The sequence below is a fragment of the Carcharodon carcharias genome, chromosome 13, assembly GCF_017639515.1.
Source record: "Carcharodon carcharias isolate sCarCar2 chromosome 13, sCarCar2.pri, whole genome shotgun sequence".
Taxonomy (NCBI): domain Eukaryota; kingdom Metazoa; phylum Chordata; class Chondrichthyes; order Lamniformes; family Lamnidae; genus Carcharodon; species Carcharodon carcharias.
In genome coordinates this window covers 22,756,570-22,774,276 of record NC_054479.1, presented here as the reverse complement: position 1 = coordinate 22,774,276, position 17,707 = coordinate 22,756,570, and the positions used below count along the sequence as shown (strand labels likewise).

The 17,707-nt window shown below is 42.1% G+C and overlaps 2 protein-coding genes across 2 annotated transcripts; both read right to left on the bottom strand.

The window, feature by feature from the left end:
- Positions 1-1,397: 1,397 nt before the first annotated feature.
- Positions 1,398-8,102, bottom strand: LOC121286016 (transmembrane protein 17-like). Its single transcript, XM_041203037.1, has 4 exons — positions 7,985-8,102; positions 6,664-6,767; positions 5,817-5,930; positions 1,398-1,697 (listed from the first exon to the last, which is right to left on the bottom strand). Exons 1-4 carry the CDS (start codon positions 8,100-8,102, stop codon positions 1,398-1,400), a joined length of 636 nt encoding a protein of 211 aa, XP_041058971.1.
- Positions 8,103-12,075: 3,973 nt separating this feature from the next.
- LOC121285938 (acylphosphatase-1-like) lies at positions 12,076-13,817 on the bottom strand. The gene has a single exon (XM_041202898.1). The coding sequence runs from the start codon at positions 13,784-13,786 to the stop codon at positions 13,373-13,375; it is 414 nt and encodes a 137-aa protein (XP_041058832.1). The 5' UTR covers positions 13,787-13,817; the 3' UTR covers positions 12,076-13,372.
- Between the last annotated feature and the right edge of the window lie 3,890 nt (positions 13,818-17,707).

Sequence of the window (17,707 nt, the reverse complement as noted above, 5' to 3'; positions counted from 1 at the left end):
AGGTGAATACCTCCTGTTAAATGAATGCCTTTCTTGCTTAAACAATGAGGTAGATTTTGAGGCCTCTTGCCTGGCAAAAACAGGGCAGTTGCACCCTAAAAATTGAATGATTTACCACCCCATTCCCACAATCTTCCCCTGGGCTCACTGCTAGGCAGCCAGGGTCAGGTGGTGTCCCTATTTAAAATGCAAAGCAGGTCTTTATGATGAACACAGGATCTCGTGTTCCATTTTAGGAGAGAATGGGCAGAGTGTGCGCTGTACTGTTCCTGCTGGTATCAGATAGTGGTCCAGCTGATGAGCTGTCAACAGATAAGTTTGCGTTTATATCTGTGGGATGCCTCTGGACTCCACAAAACCAGGCTGGACTGCTGCTGCTTCGGATTCCCTCACTGTCCCTCCCACATGTCTACATTCATCTGGTCCATACAAGCTGGCTGGGCTGCCCAATATTGCAGCATTTCATAGCCAACAGGGTTTGTTTTATGCTGCATCCCACTGGCTGAATGCTTACAAAACAAAACAGACCAAGTTTCCCGCTGGGGCTATTGGACAGGGACACTCTATTAACTGACTGCCCAAACTTATGCAAAGAAAGGGAGGAAAATCTATCCCAGTACATTTTACCCTGTTTACATTCTGAATTACTCAGATTACTTCTTGTACATTGAGTTTAATAATTTCAGTTGTTTCTATAATTGATCCACCTGCACTAAGTTACGTTTCTTGACAGTGTTAAAATTGTTAACAAGGTGCAGCAGAGATAGAGGCCAAGAGACTAGACCAATGTCTCTTTGATGGGACATTTTTGAAAAGTTGTTGAGAGTACATACTGCTAAATGCTCTCCAATGAATAATTCTAGAAAATGTGTAAATAAGCAGAAGTTACGGACTCGAAACGTTAACTCTGTCTTCCTTTCCACAGATGCTGTCAGACCTGCTGAGTTTTTCCAGCAATTTTTGTTTCAGGATCGAGCTAGGCTGATAAACTTTTACAAGCTTGAATAGTTGTCTGGAAAGGCACAGGAAGAGGTAGAACAAAGGGAGGAAACTGGGAAAATGTTTTCAATATACAAAAACAAAATTCAGGCACACAACACAAGCAACTTAATGTTCATAAATAAATTGGAGTTGTTTTATTTTAAAAGAACTATAATGGCAGTTTCCTGTACACTAATGGCACAGACCCTTAACTCTTTCCCAGCCCTGTTCAGCTAATGAAGCACTCTATATTATGCAGGAAGGACCATCAATTCTCTTACAAAGCCTTCACCTGATAACAATTGCGCAGAAGCCTGGACCTTTGCATTGGTGCAACCTCACAGAAATACTGATGGGCTTGGCTCTGATGGTTAACATGGTTGGAAGATTCAATACACTTGGAGGTTCTTGCCTCACTAAACATTGGAAATGGTGTCCCTCCCACGTGGAATGCCAGTTTCTGGGCATCTGCTGTGTAATTGTGGACATTCTGTCTTCTGAAACTGCTGGAGATAGAAGCATGTGGCCAAGTGGTTTGTCATTTCCCTTAGGGCCAGGAATGCTGCAACCAATTCAAAAACCAAGAAGGTGAAGTAGAGAATATGAACAGCCTGCTCCAGTGGTAAGATGATGATGGATTCATCAGTGAGGAGGAAGAGAATAATAGGCAGCTGGATGGTAAAGGACAGCAACCAAAATCCAGCTAACTCTGGCAGCTGCAGGTAAAAATCCAAATGGCAGAATCAATAGCTAGTACACAATGATAATGACAGTAACTCTTGAACTCTTCAAAGTTAGGCAATGGGAACGTACGAACAAATATGTCCTCTCAAGCCTGTTCTGTCATTCAGGCTTGAAATCTTGACTGATCTGTATCATAACTCCACATCCCTTAATGCTCTGGGATAGCAAAAATCTATTGATATTAGATTTAAAATTATTATTTGAGCTAACATCTACTGCTGTTTGTGGGAGAGAGCTCTACACGTCAACCAGCCTTTGCATGAAGAAGTGTTTCCTAATTTCTCTCTCGAATGGCCTGGCTCTTATTTTAAGCTGATGTCCCCTGATTCTAGACCCCAGCAATGGAAATGTTTCTTTCTATCTACTATATTAATTACTTTCAAAATGCAAAAAATCTGATTGAAATCAATATTTCAAGGAATACAAGTTTATTTTATGCAATCTTTGGAGATCTGGTGAAATTCTGGTGAATTTGATTGCACCCCACCCAAGGCCAATACAAAATCACAGAATGGTTACAGCCTGTGCTGACCCTCCGAAGGAAGAACTTACCTAGTGCCAATCCCCAGCCTACTCCCTGTAGCCCTACAATTCTTCCTTTTCAGATATTAGATCCTTGTAGTGGCTATCCAGTTTAATCTGTCAATCAGGATTGAGAATAATCTCTTTCAGAGTTAACTGAAAAACTGAGATGTATCCTTACATATGTTTTCTTTAAAAAAAACATTGGAATCAATTATAAATTCACATAAAACAACTTGATTACACTGAAGAGAGAGAAATCCGGAAGGCTAGATGTTTAAATTAAAGAACAGATTGATGAAAAACAATTCCCCAAACAACCTCATTTTCTCTTTCAGATGCTGACTACGTTATTTCAATTATTTTCCATTTTATCAAAATTATCCTGATTTATCTTGTAACATTGTAAACTGCATACCTCTAAAATTAGACATTCTTCAGGCTTCTAAACTTCATGTGAGACCTCTTTTATATTTTAAAAAAGACATTTATATCATTAGGCTAGCATTTTATGTTGGTTGATGGTTGGTGTAGGTCGAATTAACTTGTATATTCTGAGTTTTTTTATACTAGGCGATTTTCTTTTATCATATTCTGCATGACTGTGGATGTCTCATTAATGCCTCAAGGTAACAGAGTAATACAATTCTCCACTTGATGTGCTTCCTATTTTGCTTGGCTCCACTGAGGATGAGCTTGTATTTTCCAACAAAGGAGGAGATAACTTTGGTTTCTGAGGAATTCTTCGCTGCTCCTCTTGTCCCTCAGCTTTTGAACAGTTTCAGCAGAGGCCTAAGAGGATGTTGCTCTATGGCCCTCCAATTTGGAAATGGTGCCTTAGTGTTTGGAGCAAAATAAAACTACTAAATGGCGCATGAAGTTATGAGAACACCTACCCCTTCTTCCCTTGAAGGTGTATAATCATGCTAAGGTACTGTTTTACAGACACTGGCTGCCCTTCCTCCAGTAGCCACACTTAATGTATGAGATGACACTGTGAGTGTTAGCAAGCTATCAATCCAAAAGGAATGTCCTAGCTGAGCCTGATCATATCCTCTTACATAGGCATACATCCCTTAAATTGGGGAGCACCTGGTATATCGAGTGGAGCACTCAACCAATGATCCATTGGCACAGTACCCAGAGAAAAACATTTTCAGCTACTGTAGATTGTGGTGTATAAGTTGACCCGATGTATAAGACTATACCATTTTTATGGCTCCAAAAATTGTGTTTTTGTATATACTCGACGTATAAGTCGACCCCCCTTTTCAGCCATGACATGTTTTACTCGCATTAGTAGTCAGCCTCAATTTTTCGCCCCACAAATGCATGTTTTACTTACCTTATTACTGGGCGCAAAAGATCGAGCAGGCCATATAGACCATGTTATGAAGAAGATGCATAGGAGTTTAAGACATGCCCACACAGAGCAGATCCCATGGTGTGGGTGATGAAGAGAAATGAGTCTTCCAACAAAACCAATTAAGCATGAAGCTGGTTTCAAGCTAAAAGTAATAACATTCGCTCAATGGTCAAATAACGTGTGCAGCGATGGAATTTGGTGTTAGTGAAAATCTGGTGCAAGAATGGAAGAAGAAGCTACCCACCCTGAAGAAGATGTTCAAGACCAAATGCACCTTGAGAACAGGGACCTGCCACTGGCCTGATCTTGAGAAGCAGGTATTGGAATAGGTCCTCAAATCATCAGAATGGTTTCATTATCACCAGAAATGCAATGTGTATACATGCACTTAAGTGGGACAAACCAAACCCTAAGTCCAGCAAAAATCTCAGAGCGACAGCTAGTTGGTGTAACCACGTTATGGAGCAAAAATGTCTAGCATTGAGGCAGAAGACCAAAATCGCTCAGAAACTACCAAAAGACACAAATATCAAATTCACCCAGTTTCCAGCAATTCATCATCAGACAGCAGCAAAACACAAGTACCCATTATGCCATATTGACATCATGGATGAAACACCCATGAATTTCAATATGCCCAGAAACTGAACAGTGAAGTGGAAAGGTTCAGACACAGTTCTAGTAAAAACCACAGGACATGGGAAGACATGATTCATGGTGGAACTAGCCTGCATGGCCGATGGAACCAAATTAAAACCTATGGTAATTTTCAGACATGACACCATGCTGAAAATCAATCTCTGTAGGAGATTTTGCTCATGTTCATGACAACATTGGATGGATGAGAATGCAGTGAAGTTATGGATTGATAAAGGATGCAGCTTATTAGTGTGGGACATGTTGAGATCCCATATAACCGATAAGATGAAGAGGCTCCTGCAAAGAAATAATGCCCACATTTCAGTTATGTCAGGGTCAGGATTTTGTCCTCGTCAGGCGGGCACGATTGGGAGCAGTTAGGAAGCTGACTGCTGCCTGCAAACGGCTGCGATCGCAATTTCACGCTGGCGGGCCAATTAAGGCCCACCCAGCGTGAAACATGCGCTGCAGCGTTGCCTGTGTGGGGTGGGGAGGAGGGCAAGTGGGGAACTTCATGCATGCGCACAGGGAAATCTCCCTGAGGCACAAAACCGCCTGAGGCAGGTGAAGATTTACGTAAATAAAAAATAAAGGATTTTAAAATGTAAAAAACATGCCCCCACTCCTGTGACTCTGTTACATGAACAGGGATATGTTATTAATGAAAAGTTAACATTTTTATTTTATTTTTAATTGTTGTTGGAAACCTAATTCCGCCTGTGGATGAGGTTTCCTAAAAAATGCAAAGGCTGCTTGTCCTTTTCACTTGCCTGGATGGACAGCAAAAAATTACATTTATTTGGTACTTTGATGGCCCTAATAGGCTTGTTAATTGTCGGCAGGCACATTGCCAACACCCACGCGCGCCCACTGACTGAAATATTGCGCAAGTGCATGAAGATGTCCGGACGCTCGCTCGTTCAGGTTGGGTGTGCGCCCGCCCGACGAGTGAAAAATTCTGGCCCAGGAGTTCTAACATCTGTGGTTCAATCTTTGGACGTGTGCCTCTATAAGCCATTCAAGGATCATGTTCGTGCCAAATGGAATAGGTGGATGGTTGATGGAAAAAGAACCTTCACAAAGAGTGAAAATATGCACTCTACCCTGCTTGATGTTTTGTGCGGTTACATCATCAAATCGTGGGGTGTTATTAGTGCACAAACTGTCATCAGATCATTCAAAAAAATTGGAACATCCAAATTGATGGAGAGGAAGATGACTTGTTGCGGAGGGATGATTCTCAGAGTGAAGGTAACACAAATAAGTCTTGGCAAAGTGACTCAGAATGAATCTAATGAACTCTTTGCGTCGAATGCTAAAGGCAATGAATTTCTTGGGTTTTAAATTGATTTTATTGTGGTTTATTCAATAAATCGTGCCACATTAATTTAATATGAGTTACCACTATTATGCTCTTTTTTCAGATTTCAAAATGACAACCGCCCACACTGGTGGTTCACAAATTATACTCGGTGAACCCTGCATTTGGAATGATTTTTGGAGACTTCAGAGGTTGACTTATATGCTGACAGCTGCGGTAATTTGTTGTTTCTAATTCACTCACCTTTTCTTGCAAGTTTCCCATGTAGCCTAGGAAAAGTCGAACACATTCAATTAGTGTGAGGATTATCACAGCTGCCAACAGCAGCCACTGATAGTATCCTGGTAACATGCTGTACTGCTCCAGGGAGGGAATGAGGAGAAACAGAGGTCAGTCAGTACATAACTGTTCAATGTAATTCAATGGGGGGATCTATTAATCAGAGTTAAGAAGAATCTTAATCAGGTTAACTGCAAAAATGAGAAATATCTATATTGCTACACACTTAATATCTTCAGTCAGACAAATGGAGGAGCTCCAATTACTAGGTTAACAATGTACAGTGTTGAATACCTTTTCCAGCCCAATTTGGCCCTCTCCTAATCATATCCTGACTTCCTAATCACAAGTCCCCCCTCACCCGATCGCCTATCCTGATTCCTCCCTTATTCCCAATGGCCTCCCCCAACACTCTCAGTCTGAACTAATTTCTTGACCACTATTATCTTTACTGGAGTAGTATCTAACCTCCACTTGGCACTTCCATGCGGTAGCCATTATGACTGGGAATTCAGAATGTAAATCAGACCTGTCTCAATGACTCTTCAACACTCAATGACTGTAATGTATCATGCTGTGGGCCTGAAAGACCTTTAACTAATCAAAACATCAACTACAGAAGACATGGGCCTTACTCACTGCATTTCTCTGGAGCAACACCTGTTTTTATTAGGAAACATTGTTGTAGATGTTAATAGACCTTGATGTTGTAAAATAGGCTGGTTCCTTTGAAGCCTGCCACAAGCCCCACTTGCCTCCATCACATTGGCTAACACAATGGTGTCAGTACACACTCGGAACAAATTTTCACCTTAAGTTGGATCACGGCCACTTCTGACGCCCACCAAAATGGAAAGAAGACGACATTGAAATACAGTGCCATCTGTAAAGGTAGGCTGGACACCATCTCATCAGCTATTAACAGAAAACAGCTCAATTCAGTGAATCATTAAACATTTTACTGTGGTAATTAGTATAATAGTTTAACAGAGTCAAGATAATTTTAGCTGTAAATCTGAACACGTATCAATTCTGCACAGTCAACACGTCTCAATTATAAGTGTTGACGGAAGAGGAAAGTCAGTGAAAAGTGACTAACAGCCATTAATATAACTAGAGTCGTTTACTCTGTGCCCGAGGTCTCAAACCATTTAACAGTCTTTTACAAACAATTCTATTCAATAAATCATTGGGTTTTTTCTTTTATGTGGCAAATAAACAAAAAGATCAAGCAGAGTTTAAAACCCACAGTCTGAAGGAAAAAGCCTGTGTAGTAACTCCTGCCAATTGTCCCATGGTATTACTTATTGCTAACATATTTTGGAAGCTTTTCCAGTTTATCAACACTTTATATGTGTATTTTTGTAAGATAATGTGGTAACTAGTGACCATTCATCCCTCAATCATAAGCAGGTGAACTAAACACATATCATTTGCTATTTGTGAGACCTTGCTGTTAAAAAAAAACTGCTGAATCTGCTTATAAAACAACAGCCACTATACTTCAGAAGTAATTAATTGGCTGTTAAACACTTTGAGACACACATTGAGGAAATGAAAGGCACTATAGAAATTAAACTATTCCTTTCTTTTTAGTTATAAGTCTTTGTTGCTGCTTGCATTTTAACACATCTCTATAGTGTCACACAGAATTTGTACTTGGCAGTTACTGCAAGTACTAGCATTATCTTTACAATACCAGTGCTATGATGTGAAAACTGCAATATATATTGCAGTGTTAACATAAAACTTATAGGATTTTGGTTTGCTGGTAGTGTTATATCCTTGTATTAGGCTACTTAGGTTTTGACAATCTTGAGTTATTGCTGGTGCTATATCCTATTTATAGCTCTTAGGATTATTTCTATTACTATGTATGGGAGTTCCCCATAGTAGACACACTCTGAGTTATTGCTGGTATTGTAACTTCCTGTGTAAACATGTGCTGTCAGGAGATCTTTGGATTATTGCCAACATTATATGGGAGTTCCTTGTTATACTCTGTTGTGTTTGTCAGTCTTTGGGTTATTGCTAGGACTATGCATAGGAAGTCTTGCTGTAAGCCTGTCATGTTTTGAGTTATTGCTGGTTGTTACATGTCTAAACCTGCATTTCCCGCTCAAGTGCCTTACCTCGAATATTGTGATGACCATCGCCACAGTCTCGAGTTTTATTGCTGATGAAAAGAGATCCACTGAAGTTTGTCAGACTCTGCCTGATATTATGAGGCAGAGAAGAGTGCAGAGACATAGCTGGTAGAGGAATCTGCTCCATCCGAGTTAAGTCCTTCACAATCCCAGCACCATCTGGTCAGTAGTAATACATCAATCTTCCGGAACAGGGGCCAAAAGACCAGACATGCATCAACACTCACACTGTGAAGTATTTGTCAGAGTCCTTATCACAGTATGTATCATTATGTTCACTAAATTTACCCTGTTAAAATAATTGTTTCTTTCAATATTAAGCAAGCTCTTTACTCTTCATATAGCTTTCATTAATGAAGAGATTGTTGGAATACTTATTAGAATTATCTTTGAAATGTAGTTGTAGTAATCATTGAATGAAATTATTATAACTTATAAATTTATAAAATCATAGAATAGTATAGAACAGGAGGCCATTCAACCCTGTGCTGGCTCTTACAAAGAACAATCTCATTCGTCCTGTTCCCAATTTTTTTCTCCTTAAAGTATTTATCCAATTACTGTTTGAAGGCTCCGTATCTGCTACCCCATCAGGCAGTGCATTCTCCCATCTTCCCAATATTTAGTTGGAATAAATCTCTGCTCATCCAGCAAGACAAGCAATCTCAGAATTTAGAGACAGTGACAGGTTTAAGAGAGGTGGTGTTGAGGTAGAACTTGGTGTTGCCAGCATACATGGGAATCTGGCACCCCCTGAACAGTCTGGAGTGATGGTGGGTCCAAGTGATGCAGTGAACCCAGAAGTTGGGATTCTCTCGCATGGTGTGGAATTTTAACTCCACAGCATGTGCATAATGTCACTGATTGGTTTCTCCAACCGGAAACCAAGTCTGATTGGCAATCTGAAGTGGGGTACGGGGAGTTGATCAGGAGGGATGGATTGGGGAGGGAGGAGATGAATAATCTCCTGAATGGGCTGTCAATCCAGGGGCCCCAATGGTGGGAAGAGGTTGTGGACTTGGAAGGGAAATTGGAGGCCAGGGTGATCTGAGGCTTTGTTTTTGGCATGATGTGAGGCCTGGGGAAGGAGGAATCAAAGAACTGGGGGGAAATGGATCAGAATCCAGGGGGGTGAAGATCAGCGAGGGTTGGGGTACCCAATCACAGGGGATCTTTAGACAGGCACACATCTCCCAAATACACCAAGTCTTTATCTGGATGTAACCAGAGTTAAAGTTCAAAAGCTGAAAGACAATGAATCTCAGAGCTTCCTTATCATATTTATGGTACAACATACCTCCTTGGAGTAGTTTAGCTTCCCAGGCCACTTTCAGGCTCTGGTAAAGTGGGTAGCTTTGAGGCAGCTTTAGGTCCAAAATCTGATTTTTAACCTTTAAACCTCTGCACCCAACCCAAACTCAGCTTTCTTTGGCTTAAAATTGTGTTTTTGGATGATGTCACCGAGGGCCAGCATGTAGATGAAAAATAGGAGAGGATCAAGGATAGATCCTTGGGCAACACCAGGAGTAAAATCACGAACGAGAAGCCATTGCAAATGTCCCACTGCCTCAACTGGGTTGATAAGAATGGAGCCAGGCCCATGCAGTCCCACCCAGCAGTCAATGATGGGAGACAGAGGAAAACACTATGGTCAACCATGTCAAAGACTGAAAACCGGTTAAGGAGGACTGAAATAAAAGCAAAAGACTGCGGGTGATGGAAATCTGAAATAAAAATAGAAAGTGCTGGAAAAACTCAGTAGGTCTGGCAACATCTGTGGAGAGAGAACCAGAGTTAATGTTTCCAGTCAAATGATTGTGAAGAAAAGTTATTTGACTCAAAATGTTAGTTCTATTTCTCTCTCTACAGATGCTACCAGACCTGCTAAGTTTTTCCAGAATTTTCTGTTTTTATTTCAGATTAAGAAGGATGATAGTTTACTATTGGCACAGTCACATAGGTTGTCATTTGAGACTTTGATAGGAGCCATTTGTTACTGTGACAGGGCAGAAAGCTGATTACAGGGATTCAAACATAGAGTTCTGAGAAAGATGGGAGGTAACAACATGTTTGATGACTGGAGATGGGACGGTAGTTTGCAAGAATAAAGGGGTCAAGGTTGACTTGTTTAGAGTGGTCATGATAGCAGATTTCAAGGAGAGGGGGAGCATACCTGAGGAGAAAGAACCATTAACAGTATCAGCTATTGTGAGAACAAAGAAGTGAAGCTGGGCAGCTAGAAGATTGTGAATAGGGTTGAGGCAGCAAGAGATGGGTCTTATGGGCAAGGTGAGCTTGCAAAGGGCATGAGGGAGTCAGGAGAGAAACAAGGCAAAATTCAGGACTAGGGAGGGAAGAAGCAGAAATAGCTAATTGTCACCTAGATTGAGATCATCCAAATAAGTCCATGAGTTCCTTGCAGTTGTTGTTAGAGGTAAGGGTGGAGAAGACTGAGAAGAGGGTTTTAAGTTGGCAATTTGCAATACAAAAAAGCAGCCAGGTGTTATCTTTGCAGTGAACAATTTTGGCAGACAAGGGCAGGACCCAATGCTGCATGAAGTGGTCAGATATTCGGAATGTTAAACTAGTTGCCCTTTGTATACGTCCAAGTCTACACTTAAGGAAGTGGAGGTAATGACCATATTGGAGGAATGGATGAGAGAGTGATCATTTGAATGGGGAAGAGGCATCAAGGGTGGAGGTGAGGTTGTGGTTCAGAAACAGTGAGAGTTCCAGCCCAGCAGCTAAAAGTTCTAAAATGTTCAAGAGGATCTCACTCAGGATGAGTGATTTTGACTTTGTGCAAGTGTAAAACAATTGCAGCTCATTTTACAACTCTCCTGCTTTTTATTTCTACTGTCTCTATTCATGATTTTTGTGACTGATTTAAAAATGAAAAAGGTTTTTGAGCCATTAAATAAGCATAGAACCCTAATTAATGTTTAAATAGGCATCTGCCAATCTCAGACAGGTACAAAGGACACCTGATACTAAATGAACAAATTTTATGCATGAAATAGGTGTGCGAGGTCAAGACCCAACTCTCAGTGCCTTAACGGCTTATTTTTTGGAGGTAAAACTGGCATTTAAGTTGAAAGTTGTCCCAGAGAACTAAAATCAGAAGCCCAAGTAAGCAGCTAGAGCTATAAACCCAATTTCAGACGAACATTTGCAACTGCAGCCATGTGACAGTGAAATTGTTTATAGGTTATTTGAGAATTAGGCTCAAGTCCAGGAGCTTTCAGACAGTAATGATGTCTTATGCCCTTGGGAATCCCATTTGGTTCAACAGTCTGTGCCCATATGCAGCAAGACCTGGATGATATTCAGACTTGGACTAAGTGAAAAGTAACATTCACACCTCCCAAGTGCCAGGTACTGGACATCTCCAACAAGAAAGAATCCAATCATTGGCCCTTGACATTCTATGGTATTACCATCACTGAATCCCCCACTATCAACATCCTGGGGGTTACCATTTACCAGAAACTGAACTGGACTAGCCATACAAACATTGTGGAAAATTGTGGCTACAAGACAGGTCAGAGGCGAGGAATTCTGCAGAGAACTCACCTCCTGATGCCCCAAAGCCTGTCCACCATCTACAAGGCACAAGTCAGGAGTGTGACTTCACTTGCCTGAATGAGTGCAGCTTCAACACTCAAGAAGCTTGACACCATCCAGGACAAAAATGCACTGCAGCAACTCACCAAGGCACCTTCCAAACCTGTGACCTCTACCACCTAGAAAAACAAGGACAGCAGACACATGAGAACACCACAACCTGCAAGTTCCCCTCCAAATCACTCACCATCCTGACTTGGAAATATATTACCATTCCTTCACTGTCCCTGGGTCAAAATCCTGGAACTCCCTCCACACAGCAGTCTGGGTGTTTCTACACCACATGGACTCCAGCGGTTCAAGAAGGCAAATCACCAGCACTTTCCAGAGGGCAATAAAGGATGGGCAGTGCTGGCCTAGCCAGTGATGCCCACATCCCACAAACAAGTAAAGGAAGTTCTCCCAGGAGAACTCTTGCTTCAAACACACAAAGGACTCAAGCACAGAAATACTATGGTTCAGAATGTTTAATGCAGCATTTCATTTAAAAAATGTTAACGTTGCTAAATCAATTTTGTTACACGGTTTAACATAAAATTTTGCAAAATAGTCACATTTTAATTGCAACAGACCCAAAGGAATATTTGATTTGGAGCATGACTTAAATATCTCAAAGGAAGCCACTTCACATACAATGAATTATTTTGAAGTGGTTGCTACCATGTGAGTAAATATGACAACTATTCTGCACAGGGCACTTTGTCACTAACAGAAAGTGGATGAATAAATCAGTTCATGGAGGATGAATGTATCACTTGGCACCAGAACTCCTTCGTAGTCCTCACTGAGTTAGTGCTAATGAGATGTTTTGACATCCTCCTGAAGTGCAGGAACCGAGAGAAAGAGCGAGAGTTTAAAATCGCACTCCGAGGGCGGCACTTCCAATTATGCAATATTTAGATTTATTGTACTAACACATTGGTTATTAACACGCATTCCTGCACGAAATACATTGTGGTGCCAAGTTATCAGCTTAGCAATATACTTAAGAGGTGAGGGTTTACAACTGAAGGAAGTTGGCACTCCAACTTTGAACAATTTTATATAAGTGCTATTTCATATTAGCATTTACATTCGAGTTGAAATAACGTAAAAATAATGAAAAAAACTGAAGCGTGGTTTCCATTTGGAATAAAAAAAACTCGCTATTTTATCTACAGTAGTACTCTTTCAATGTGACAAGTCAAACAAACAACACAAATCTTGCAATAAATAAGAAACCGTGAGGTTACGGACACGTCCGAGTCCGTTTGAATGAAGCTCGCTTCATTGTAATAAAGTTAGGAGGTCCACTAGCTTGTAGACTCCCTGAAGGATCTGTCCATGGTGGCAGGAGCCGGAACAGCTAATTGGGCATCGACTCCGCTAACCCAAAAACGCAAGAACAACGGTAAAACAAAAGCACTGAACAAATTGGGACCTGCTTGAAATATAACAAGGTAACACAGAGCACCAACAATCTCAACATTAGATCTTGAACATCCGTGTGAAATGTTATCAACAAACTTTGGAGAGAAACTGAATGCACGAGGAAACTGGAAGGGGATGGCGGTTTCTGTTTCCATTATAAATGTCCCGGGTGGAATCAGGTCGGGCAGAGCCCAACCGAAGCAGCAGCAGCCAGAGCGGGACGGGGAACCGGTAAAACGCTCACTTCCCCTCCGAAGCCAAACACCTAGTCGGGACTGGGAGGAGAAACCGGAGCCGCCGCCCACCCCGGCCGCAGGGTGTCTGATCAGCCGTCGCCGGTTACTTGATGATCTGGAAGTCCGAGTATTCGCGGTGCTGGATTTTCTTCTGGTTGTTGAACTCGGCTTTGTCTATCTGGGACTTGGGGCTGCCGGTGTGGCGGAGCCAGGTCTGCATCGCCCGGACCTGCTCCTCGGCTCCCTGCAGCTGGCCCCGCACCGTCCCCTCCGCCGTGTTCTCCACCCAGCCGGCCAGGCCCAGCCTCTTGGCCTCTTTCTGCGTGTGCTTCCGAAAGAAAACTCCCTGCACCTTCCCAAACACTTCAAAATCCATCGACAGCAGCAGGGCCTCACCGCCAGACGACATGGCAACGGCTGGCCAACGCCACAGCAACCGCCACATCCGGCCGGCTGGGGAGCGCCTCAGCAACCGCCACATCCGGCCGGCTGGGGAGAGCCTCAGCAACCGCCACATCCGGCCGGCCAGCGCCTTCTGGGAACCGGACTACCAGCTGACGTCACTGAAGGAGCAGAGAACGACCGGAATCTTGGCGGACAGCGGGAGGGTCTGGGGACACTGCGCAGGCGCAAAGGCTGAAGGCCGGGATATTTGAAATGTCATGAAAGCAAAATACTGCGGATGTTGAAAATCTGACGTAAAAACAAAAAATGCTGGAAAAGCTCAGCAGGTCTGGTAGTCTGGAAGCATCTGTGGAGAGAGAAACAGAATTAACATTTCGAGTCGGTATGACCAGTCTTCAGAGCTAAAGAGATTTTGTACTGTTTAAGGGCGGGAATCGGGGAACAAAATAGAAGATCAGCGATAGGTAGGAGCTCAGGAGATATTGACAAAGATGTGATGGACACAAGACAAAGGGAGTGTTAATGATAGTGGTAAAGACTAAAGAAGGTGCTGAACATGGCATAAAGGTAAAAGCAGAATGTGTTAATAGCAGAACAAGGGTCAGCGCTCTGTGAAAGTGCAATACAGAAACTAGTGACAGATGGCTCCGGGAGGTTGTTGGTAAAGGATAAAGACAGAGTAGATAAAAAAAATTAAAATTAAGATTAAAAAAAACAATTTGATTAAAAAAGGGAGGAGAGAGTTCATGACCTGAAGTTGTTGCCTGGGATGAAACATTTAAGTTATGAAGAGAGGTTGGATAGACTTGGGTTGTTTTCATTGGAGCAGAGAAGACTGAGGGGTGACCTGATCGAGGTGTACAAGATTATGAGGGGGCATGGTCAGGGTGGTTAGGGAGCAGCTGTTCCCCTTAGTTGAAGGGTCAGTCACAAGGGGACATAAGTCCAAGGTGAGGGGCAGGAGGTTTAGGGGGGATGTGAGGGAAAACTTTTTTACCCAGAGGGTGGTGACAATCTGGAATGTGCTGCCTGGGAGGGTGGTGGAGGCAGGTTGCCTCACATCCTTTAAAAAGTTCCTGGATGAGCACTTGGCACATCATAACATTCAAGGCTATGGGCCAAGTGCTGGTACATGGGATTAGCTAGCTAGGTCAGGTGTTTCTCAAGTGTCGGTGCAGATTCGATGGGCCAAAGGGCCTCTTCTACAGTGTGTGATTCTGTGATTCAGTGTTAAGTCCGGAAAGCTATAAGATGCCTAATCGGAAGATGGGGTGATGTTCCTCTAGTTTGCACTGGGTTTCACTGAAACATTGCAACAGGCAAAGGACAGACATGTGGGTATGAGAGCAGGGTGGTGTGTTGAAATGGCAAGCGACAGGAAGGTCTGGGGTCATGTTTGCGGACTGAGTGAAGGTATTCCACAAAGCGCTCACCCAGTCTGCATTTAGTCTCCCCAGTGTACAGGAGAACACATTAGGAGCAGCGAGTGCAGTAGACCAAATTGAAGCAGGTGCAAGTGAAGCACTACTTCACTTGAAAGGAATGTTTGGGGCCTTGGACGGTGAGGAAGGAGGAGGTAAAGAGGCAGGTGTTGCACCTTTTGCGATTACATGGGAAGGGGATGAGGAGTTAGGGGTGATGGAGGAGTGGACCAGGATGTCGCAGAGGGAACAGAATGTTGAAAGGGGGATTTGAGGGGAAATGGTGGAGGATGATCCTTTGAATGTAGAGGCTGGTGGGGTGAAAAATGAGGACAAGGTTGACCCTATCTTGATTCTGGGAGGGAGGGGAAGGGGTGAACAGATGCGACAGGTGGAGGAACTGAGACCGTAAGACTTAGGAGCCTAAGTAGGTTATTCGGCCCATCGAGTCTGCTCTGCCATTCAGTGAGATCATGGCTGACCTGATTATCCTCAACTCCACTTTCCTGCCTTTTCCCCTTAACCCATGATTCCCTTACTGATTAAAAATATGTCCATCTCAGCCTTAAATATACCTAATGATCCAGCTTCTACAGCCCTCAATGGTAAAGAATTCCACAGATTAAGTACCCTCTGAGAGAAGAAATTCCACCTCATCTCTGTCTTAAATGGGTAACCCCTTACTCTGAGATTATGCCCTCTAGTACTAGACTCTCCCACAAGAGGAAACAACCTCTCAGCATCTACCCTGTCAAGCCCCCTAAGAATCTTACATGTTTAGCTAAGGTTGCCTCTCATTCTTTTAAATTCCAATGAGCACAGTGCCAACCTACTCAACCTCTCCTCATAAGAAAATCCCTCCTTACTTGAGATCAACCTAGTGAACATTTTCTGGACTGCCTCCAATGCCAGGATATCTTTCCTTAGATAAGGGGACCAAAACTGTTCACAGTATTCTAGGCGTGGTCTAACTAGTGCCTTGTGTAGTTTTAGCAAGACTTTCCTATTTTTATACTCCATTCCCTTTGAAATAAAAGCCAACATTCCATTTGCCTTCCCGATTACCTGCTGAACTGGTATGCTAACTTTTTGGGATTCATGCATGAAGACCCCCAAATCCCTCTGTGCTGCAACTTTCTGTAGTCTTTATCTATTTAAATAATATTCAGCTCCTTTATTCTGCAAAGTGCATAATCTCACATTTTCTCATATTATATTCCATCTGCCAAGTTGTTGCGCACTCACTTAACCAGGAAGGGACAGAGCGTACAAACATTTTTTAAAAGCAGCAAATAGGAAGAAGGGGAAAAATGGTGAAAATGCAAAATTAATGGCTCTTGACTTAAATGCATGTAGTATTCGGAATAAAATAAATGCATTAATGTTACAAATAGAGGTTAATGGGTATGATCTTACAGCCATTACTCTTTGTGTCATCCTCACTGCTTGCCTTCCCACCTATTTTTGTGCCATCTGCAAACTTGGTGATAGTACATTCACTTCCCTCATCCAAGTTATCAATACATATTGTAAATAATTGTGGCCCCAGGACTGATTCCTGTGGTACTCCACTAGTTACAGGTTCCAATCCTGAAAATGCCACCCTTATTCCAACTCTCTGTCTTCTAATAGTAACCAATCCTCTATCCATGCTAATGCACTATCCCCAACACCATGGGCTCTGATCTTATTAAGTAGCGTATGTGTGGCACCTCATCGAACGCCTTTTGGAAATCCAAATATATTACATCTACTGGTTCCCCTTTATCTATTCTGCTTGTTACCTCCTCAAAGAATTCTAATAAATTTGTCAGGCTTAATTTCCCCTTCATGAAGCCATGCTGACTCTGCCTGATTATATTATACATTTCTAAATGCCCTGCTATTACATCTTTTATAATAGACTCTAATATTTTTCTAATGACAGATATTAAGCTAACTGGCCTATAGTTACCTGTTTTTGTATCCCTCCCTTTTTGAATAAAGGTGTTACATTGGCAGTTTTCCAGTCCTCTGCGACTTTTCCAAAATCTAAGGATTCTTGGAAGATTACTACCAATGCACCCACTATCCCTGTAGCTACTTCCTTTAATATCCTAGGATGCAACCCATCAGGTCCAGGGGATTTATCGGCCTTTGGCCCCATTAGTTTCCCTAGTACTTTTTCTCTAGTAATAGTTATTGTATTTATTTCCTCCACCCCTTTTGCCCCTTGATTATTTAGTATTTTTGGAATGCTATTAGTGTCTTTGACCATGAAGACTGATGCAAAGTATTTATTCAATTTCTTTGCCATTTCCTAGTTCTCCATTGTTATTTCCCCAGCCTTGTTCTCTAAGGGGCTTATGCTCACTTTGGCCTCTCTCTTCCTTTTTATACATTTAAAGAAACTCCTACTGTCTGTTTTTATATTACTGGCTAGTTTACCCTCAAAATTTATTTTCTCCCTCTTTATTTTTTTGGTCATCTTTTGTTGATTTTTAAAACTTTCCCAATCCTTTGGCTTCCCACTAATCTTTGCCATGTTGTATGTTGTTTTTCTTTCAATTTGATACTCTCCTCAAGTTCCTTGGTTAACCATGATTGGTTTATCCCCTTCCTAGAATCCTTCT

Excerpts from the sequence above, each read along its gene's own strand:
- LOC121286016 (XM_041203037.1), bottom strand. The coding sequence starts at position 8,102 with ATGTCTCTGCACTCTTCTCTGCCTCATAATATCAGGCAGAGTCTGACA. Across the intron at positions 6,768-7,984 it reads TGGTCATCACAATATTCGAG|CTGATGAGATGGTGTCCAGC; the intron begins GTAAGGCACTTG and ends TTCTGTTAATAG. Across the intron at positions 1,698-5,816 it reads TGGGAAACTTGCAAGAAAAG|CTGCCAGAGTTAGCTGGATT; the intron begins GTGAGTGAATTA and ends TTTTACCTGCAG.
- LOC121285938 (XM_041202898.1), bottom strand. The coding sequence starts at position 13,786 with ATGTGGCGGTTGCTGAGGCTCTCCCCAGCCGGCCGGATGTGGCGGTTG.